At 48.5% G+C, this 8,413-nt stretch overlaps 1 protein-coding gene across 1 annotated transcript; it reads right to left on the bottom strand.

Annotated features, from left to right (window-relative positions):
- Positions 1-823: 823 nt before the first annotated feature.
- LOC119270117 (protein THYLAKOID RHODANESE-LIKE, chloroplastic-like) lies at positions 824-4,696 on the bottom strand. The gene is made up of 9 exons (XM_037552088.1): positions 4,013-4,696; positions 3,291-3,393; positions 3,127-3,192; positions 2,917-2,991; positions 2,758-2,832; positions 2,560-2,640; positions 1,550-1,840; positions 1,287-1,469; positions 824-1,180 (listed from the first exon to the last, which is right to left on the bottom strand). Exons 1-9 carry the CDS (start codon positions 4,606-4,608, stop codon positions 1,133-1,135), a joined length of 1,518 nt encoding a protein of 505 aa, XP_037407985.1. The 5' UTR covers positions 4,609-4,696; the 3' UTR covers positions 824-1,132.
- Between the last annotated feature and the right edge of the window lie 3,717 nt (positions 4,697-8,413).

Below are 8,413 nucleotides of genomic sequence, written 5' to 3'. Positions count from 1 at the left end.
CTCGATCCCTCAAGGTGGCGAGTTGTCTGGCTCGTATCCAGCGAGCTCGACGGGCCACCCAACCGGCTTTTATGCTAGTGAACTCCTTTTCCTGCTCGCCGAATGCCATGGAGAGTGTGAAGAATATGGTGCAAGGAGGAGATGGTGAGCGGATGTGTGGTGTGGTTTTTGCCCGGCGTCTGGCCTCGTTTAAATAGCAGGCGGACGTGACAGGGGGTGGGGGTAGAGGGGGTCTCGGCGGTGCCTTCAAGAAGGGGAGCCGCACAAGCGGGCCTGGCCACCGTCATGGTCGAAAAAACCAACCAGGGATTTCTACCGATCACGACTAACACCACCAAACCCAACCACTATTAGACCAGTGAAGCTTCACTGCCGCTACAACACGGTTGGCTAGAAGAAGGTGGAGAAGCAAACCTTCAGATCTAAGGACGGAGGACCACCAGAGTATCCCACCGACCACCCACCGCATTCACCATCGATTCGCCGTCCACGCGGCCGAGGACGACAACTCACACCTGCAGGCGCGCCTGCCGCTTTGCCAACTCTGAGGCCACCGCCCCAATTGCCTATGCTCTCCACGCAGGCCGCCGGATCGTCACCGCCCTCTTGGTTGGTGTCACACATGGGTGCCGGAGGGCATCTCTGTCGGCGGCAGAGGGGAGGGAGGGGGCGGCGGCGGCTAGGGCAACCCCCTGGTCGCCTCAGAGGAGACAACACGGGCTATCGCTTCATTGGTTGAATTATCATCAATCACGCAGTAGTAGTAGTTATGACTTATTTTCTGTACCAATTTTCTTATTTGAATATTGCTAGCAAAGAGCAGTTTCCAGAAAAAAAATCAGATTGCAACAATGACAGTACGCTTCACAACTGGAAGCTCGCCGGCCTCAGTTTCTTCATAGACGAGCGGGTGAAACATGTCAAGGCAGTACCCAGACTCGTAAACTCACACTTCTAGTAGTTCCACAATTACAAAAGCAAAACGAATCAATCACTGGAGATATATATGTACTGCTTGAGACCTTGGTACTCTAGCGTGGTGCCTTCTGAACAGCTCAATGGCCCTCTATACCTGGTTTCTTATACGGACGACAGCCAGCGATAAGCTCGATCCTCTCAAAACAACCCATCACTAAGGCGGCGAAGGCGAAGGAGAGGCCGGCGGTTTGAGATCTGGATACTGCACGCACGCAAAAGCAAGAATAACGATGAGCATGGCGTTTATATTTCAGATGCGTTTGTCTGTGCAGTGAAGCATATTGAAGTTCGGAACAGTATAAGCTTACGTTCGCATATGGCGAAAGAGGCCTGGGCTTCGCAGGAGGCGATGACTCTTCGACGGCTTCTGCCACCGGTGCCGAGTTAACTTCCGCCGGCGATTCGGTTGCTGCGACAACGGTGGCCTTCACCTCGGTTTTACCCTCTGAAGCTGGTGGGGAAGGGCTGGCCGGTGGTTTGAGATCTGGGTACTGAAATGCAGAACCAGAGTGTTTGAGTTAGATCGGTCGGCTTCACTTCTGCAGATAAATGTCAACGAAATATTGTTTACATTTGCAAATGGTGACAGGGGTCTCGATGATGTTGTGGTATCAGGAGGCGACTCTGTGCTGGCTTCTGCAGCTGGGGCTTCTGGTTCTGCTACTGGTGCAGCAGTTGCCGTGGCAGCAGCTGGGGCTGCTGGTTCTGCTACTGGGGCAGCAGTTGCCGTGGCAGCAGCTGGGGCTGCTGGTTCTGTTACTGGTGCAGCAGTTGCCGTGGCAGCAGGGGGCGCTGCCGCTGTTGCTGCTGCTGGTTGGCTCTTAGCTTCACCAGATGAAGGCAGGAGAGCCTGCCCGATTTCCTGCCGATGACAAAAGGATTTTTTTTTGCTGAATAACCAACCGAATTATTATATGAAAACCAATGCAAGTTTCCCCGCAAAAAAAAAGAAAAAAAAACAATGCAAGTTTATTCATGTTCTGAAGAAAGGCGTTACACGGGGATATTCAGAGTGGAATGTATTTGTTGCCCAAACCATCACACATGTCTTTTCTCCACGAAAATTTGCACAGTTAGAGGACTTGAACATGCCTTGTTGCCAAAGAAACTCAGATTTTTCACACGGGAGCATCATGCTCACCAATGGTTTTCACTTTCACTGAGATTTCAATGAAAATCACGGAATTTCAGTAATTTCAAGACACTGAAATATTTACCTTTTGGCCAAAATATCTCGGCAATTTAAATAGTACACAGGAATTTAAAAAAAATCATTTTTTAAAAAACAATCAAACATTTAATTAAATTCAAGTTAATAATTCAGCCCTTTGGCCCAAATGCAAACCAATCACTGAGTTTCGGTTATTTCGGTTGGTCCTCAAATTTTTCTGAAACTGAAATTGAAATGTAAAACCACATTGTATTCAGTTTGTATCTGATACATTGTATCTGATGGTTGGCTTATGAGATAAACTACTATGAGGACATGAAAATTTGCCCTAGTGCAAATCAGGCGTAAGTTCTGGCAAACAGTGCACCAACCAAATTTAACTCTAAGCAACCAGGAGTATGACGAACTACCTTAATTTCATCAACAAGCTCCTTTGGCGCAATCTTCTTGTTAAAGAAGTCATCAATCTGTTGCAGGGTCTTCTTTCGATCCTGGGAGCGGCATAAATAGGTTGAGAAGAGTTTGACAACGAAAATCATTTTCACTATAAAGGAAAAGGTTGTCGGTCATATCTCCAAAGCCCAGTGATAAAAGAATGAGATAAGCACCTCGGCATACACGAGCTTGCTTGCCACAAGCTGGACAATGGCAGCTGAACCCAGAAACTGTAGCACGGTTTCTATCTGCAGCATGTCATAGAAGATTTGTAATAAAGAGGAAATTGATTCAACTCCTCAAAATATGATAGCACGTCAAGTTTTAGAAACCTCTGTGTAGGCAAGTAATCCCAAACCAGTAGCTGCAGCAAGACCAATTGTGACAGGCAAACCTTCTGAACCATCCTGTAAGTTAGGCATCACACTCAGAACTCAACTGACACATAAATCTAAATGAACAAAAGCATGGAACCAGATGATACAGGGAAATAGATTTTTATTAGAAATGAGGTTAACAAAATAAAGTCATGTCGAACTCACCCCAAATAGCTCACCGAAGTCCAAACTGAATCCCTTCTTGGGAGCAGTCCACGGAAGATCACTGCTCTGCAGTAGAGCACTAGCAAATGGTGACATTTTGCAGAGCGAATATACATGTTAAACACTAGTTAGCAGTGAAAACAAGCTTTGTGGAGCATAAGAACCTGCCATCCCCGAGGTCCTTCCGCACCATCCTTTACCGCAAAAGCACCTTTATAGCCATTGGATGTGACAAGCTCAGCAACTAGTTCAGAGTTCCCATCAAACCTGTTTCAAATTTATTCACGTAAATGTTCGTAGGGACAATGTAATAAAACCATGTGGACAATTACTATAATACTTATCACAATTGCTTGTTTCCTCCTGAAGGACAAAAAATGAAAATTAAGTATGTGCCTCCCTTTTCACGGAACCATATACCGTTGATCAAAAGAGAAAAGTGAGTTACAATTATCTAGTAGAGTCAGAATTGTTTCAAGTTTTTCAAGATGCATACTATCTGTTCAGCTTTTCTCTACTGAGTTGAACTCCTCACTATTTATCAGTGGCATCTTAATTACCACAATCGACTTCATCGGCACCATGTAGAAGCATTCACAATGTTCTAACTTCTAAGTGTTGACAACATTATTTTCCAGAAGTCAATGAGCAGGCGGAGAACAGCAGGGATACAATCTATGAGGATTTTACGCAAGTAACAAGTTCTTTGGAATTTATTCATGTAAAATTGGTTATCATTAACTAGTTTATTTTAATTTTGAGAACATAAGACGGCACTATTCCCAGTTCGATTCTTAACAAGAAGTTTTCACTGCCTGGCTATAAAGATTGGGCACACAAAAAAGCAAACACATTGCAGGCGTCTACAAAAACTCCAGCTACTCACTTGTCAAGGATGATCAATGTGGTGTTCTCCGGGTCCTTAAACCTCAGCGCAAGCTTCTTCAAGAAACCGTTCTTGTCCTCCCCGTCGTAGGGCACGGCCACCGCCTTCTTCTTGGCCTCCGAGATGTCCGGCAAGCCGACCTCCCGGGCGTCCTTGAGCGGCCTGATGTCGACGAGCTGCGCGTCTGGCTCCTCCAGAAGCCTCCGGTACGCGGCCTTCACGGACACGGTTTCGTATGGCTTGGAGGCGCCGCCAAGAACCTGGGAAACGGCCAACGGCACGGCTACCACGGCGAGGCCCGCGGCGACGACGAGCGGGTTCTGCGCGACGAAGTCCACCAACCCGCCGAGGCCGAGGTCTGGGAGGGAGAACCCGTCACCCCCACCACCGGCGGTGTCGGACGAGAGCCGCAGCATCTCCTCGTAGGAGAGTGGGGCGGCGAGAGCGGCGCCGCTGCCATTCAGTCCGAGCGTGGTGAAGAGGCCCGCCGCGGGGCCTCCAAGGGGGAGGCGCCTATTCCTGGGCGCCTGTCGAGGCCTCCGGGCGCGCGGGGGAGTCGGCGTCGTTGGCGCAGCGGAAGAGACGATAGCGGCCATTGCATTACCGGTGGCGCCCGGCGATGTCGGCGGGAGCGGTGGCGCGGGCAACTGCTAGTGGCTGGCACGCAGGAGCCAGGTTCCTCACTGTGGGGAGATGAGGAAGGGGGTGAGCTGGGAGGAGGCAGCCAAAGGGAGGGCGCCACGTGGATGAGGAGATGAGCCTCGTGGCCGTTTGAGAGGCTGTGATTTCTCGTGGACTCGTCGTCAGTTCTTAGAATGCGATCTTGTTTGTCATTTCTAAAAACCGCGAGCATGACACGTTGGTTACCTCAATACGTACGCGGACACGACCTGGCGCGCACACGGACAGTGACCGATCACATCCTAAATTTTTATTTCTCATATCCAGATACCTCAATTAGCAAAATTCAAATTCATATTACACATGCATTGTAAACTTACCATGCAGCCGCACCTCCGGCAACTGCGAGTGTGTTTGATTGCTTGCATTACCCCCGACCAGGCTCAGTTGGGCCACGGAAAACATGTTTGGTTGCAAACACGGATGTCTGGCTTGCATCAACATTAATTTTAAAGCAGCCTAGAGCCTGACTCGCTAGAAAACCTCGAATCAGCAGTTTCCAACGAGTAAGGCCGAGTCAGGCGCAAAAGCGGGCAACGTGCACGCGACGATGCAAGGGGAAATCGAGCGGAGATGGCAGGAGAAGGAAATTGGATGACACGGGATGGCACGAAATCTAGCCTCACCCCCATTTACTCACTCACCTCTTGCTCTAGGACAAGCCCATCCTTAGTTCTTAGCACCAGTGGCGTTGGCGACTCAGATCTGCGCAAGAGGCGCCGGTAGCAACATCACTCTCCGACTGCACGAGCTGCTTCTTCTCTTCTTTTTGGCCTCCGTCTTGTCCTCCTCGTCTCAGCCATGCCTCCCCCCCGGTCCTCGGCGGCGGCACCGAAGCTTGCAAGCAGCATACAACCCCCCTCCCCCTCCTATGTTAGGTCGTTTGTTATGCTGTGAAGCAAGGTATAGTTTCGATTTCCCATTGATCACTACACCATTGATGTTGCCTAGGTTATGGATGAACGGATGAAGCTGCTAGTTTAGGCAGCACATTGGTAGCTATGATTCAAGTCTGGCTCATGTTGGTCCACAAGAGAGTTGTTCAATCCCGTCACCTGTTATGCTTCAATGTTAACCCGGGATAAGTAAAGGATAGCGAATTTGAACTACATCTAGAACTGCGATGAAGTAGAGGCTTTGTGGATGCTTCAAATGAAAAGAACACCTTTCACCAGGCTTGTGGGGCTGCTAGAAGATAACACCCACATCGCTATGACATAGCAAGCTGCCATGTTCCTCCATGTTATAGGTCATAACCAGAGGTTCAAGGTTATCCACAACACGTTCGGGAGATCAATGGAGACCATTTCCAGGTACTTTAGGCAAGTGTTGTATGTTGTTGGGGAGCTTAGGGGAGAGATGACCAAGTCATCAATAGGCCAAACTCCTAACAAGATTCGCACTAGCCCAGATGGCTCTATATTTCTGATGGGGAACGAAGCATGAAAATCAAAAGAATTCCTACGAACACCCAAGATCTATCTAGGAGAAGCATAACAACGAGAGGGAAGAGTGTGTCTAAGTACCCTCGTAGACCGAAAGCAGAAGTGTATATAACGCGGTTGATGTAGTTGTACTCTTCATGGTCCGATCACGATCCAACCGATCTAGTGCCGAACAGACGACACCGTCGAGTTTAGCACACGTGTGGCTCGATGACGTCTCCTCCTCGTTGATCCAGCAAGAGAAGGCGGAGAAGTAGATGGGATCACGACCATCACAACGGCGTGGTGGTGATGGTGGTGGTGGAGCTAGTTCAGCAGGGCTTCGCCGAGCGCTACTAGAACGAGGACGGAGGAACTACGAAGTAACGGGAGAGAGAGAGATGGGCACCAAGGGCTTGGTGTGTCCTCTTGGGATGCCCCCTCCCCTCTATATATAGGTGGGGGCGTGGGGAACAGCCCCTCCAAACCCTAGGGCGCGCAGCCAAGGGGGAGATGACTTGGACTCCAAGTCCAATCCTATTCCTACTAGGACTCCCCCCTTTTTCCCTTCACTAGCGACATGGGCTTTTGAGGACTTGGTGCGCCTAGCCCAATGAGGCCAGGGCGCCTCCCCTCAGCCCATGCGAGCCCTTGGGTCATGGTGGGCCCACTTGTAGACTTCCGGAATCCTCCGGAACCTTCTAGAAGCTTCAAAGTACAATACCAAAAAAGCTGCACCTTTTTCCGGAACCCAAAATATGACTTCCCATATATAAACCTTTACCTTTCGACCATTACAAGACTACTCGTGACGTCTAGGATCTCATTCGGGACTCCGAACAGCGTTCGGTTACCAATTATCAAATATCCCAATACTTCTCTAGCGTCAATGAACGTTAACCGTGCGACCCTGCGGGTTCGGGAATCATGTAGTCATGACCGAGACACCTCTTCGGTCGATAACCAATAGCGGTACCTGGATGCCCATATTGATTCCTACATATTCCATGAAGATCTTTTATCGGTTGAACCACGATGTCAAGGATTCGGTTAATCCCGTATGCAATTCCCTTTGTCCGGCGATATGTCACTTGCACGAGATTCGATCGTCGATATCTCCATACCTAGTTCAATATCGTTACCGGCAAGTCTCTTTACTCGTTCCATAATACAAGATCCCATGACTAACTCATTAGTCACATAGCTTGCAAGCTCTTTAAGATGTTGTATTACCGAGAGGGCCCAGAGATATCTCTCTGTCATACGGAGTGATAAATCCTAGTCTTGATCCATGCCAACCCAATAGATACCTTTGGAGATACCTGTAGAGCACCTTTATGATCACCCAGTTACGAAGTGATGTTTGGATACACACTAAGTATCCTCCGGTGTCAGGGAGTTACACGATCTCATGGTTTAAGGAACATATACTTGACATGAAGAAAGCTATAGCAAATAAACTAAACGATTTGATGCTAAGCTTACGGTTCGGTCTTGTCCATCACATCATTATCCGAATGATGTGATCTCGTTATCAAATGACAACTCATGTCTATGGTTAGGAAACCTTAACCATCTTTGATCAACGAGCTAGTCTAGTAGAGGCTCACTAGGGACATTGTATTGTCTATGTATTCACACATGTATTTTAGTTTCCGGTCAATACAATTCGAGCATGAATAATAAACATTTATCATGAACAAGGAATTATGATAATAACCAATTTATTATTGCCTCTATGCATATTTCCAACAGTCTCCCACTTGCACTAGCACTACAAAAAAAAGACATATCCATGACATTTTGGGCCGAACGAATTTTTTTTCTGTCATACATATGACACTTCTATGACGATAATTGTGACAAAACCCTGTATCATCATAGATGTGGTGGGCTCCTACTTCTATGACAAAAAATCATGACAGAAAATGGGCTTTTCGTCCTGGGCAGGCCAGAGACGCAGCTGCATGACATTCTTTGGGCCGTCCATGACGGAAAAAACCATGGTAGAAGCGAGGGGGAGGAAAATTTCAGGGAGTTCCTGGTTACGGTGGGAGGTCGAGGGCCGAGCGATGCGCGTTTCTCTCGTACACGTACGCGCATGTGTGCGAGGCGTTGGCTCTAACTGAACCCGAGCGAGGCGTTGGGCTCTAACTGAACCCGAGCGATTGCACTGCAGGCTACGCGTTACTGAATCCGAGCGATCGATCCATGGCTGTTAACTGAACCCGATCGAGCGATTCCTTCGCTACTGCTGCTAACTGAAGCCAATCGATGCTTACTTTGGATGAACAGT

This window comes from Triticum dicoccoides, chromosome 3A, assembly GCF_002162155.2.
Source record: "Triticum dicoccoides isolate Atlit2015 ecotype Zavitan chromosome 3A, WEW_v2.0, whole genome shotgun sequence".
NCBI lineage: Eukaryota > Viridiplantae > Streptophyta > Magnoliopsida > Poales > Poaceae > Triticum > Triticum dicoccoides.
This window is presented reverse-complemented; position numbering and strand designations above follow the sequence as displayed.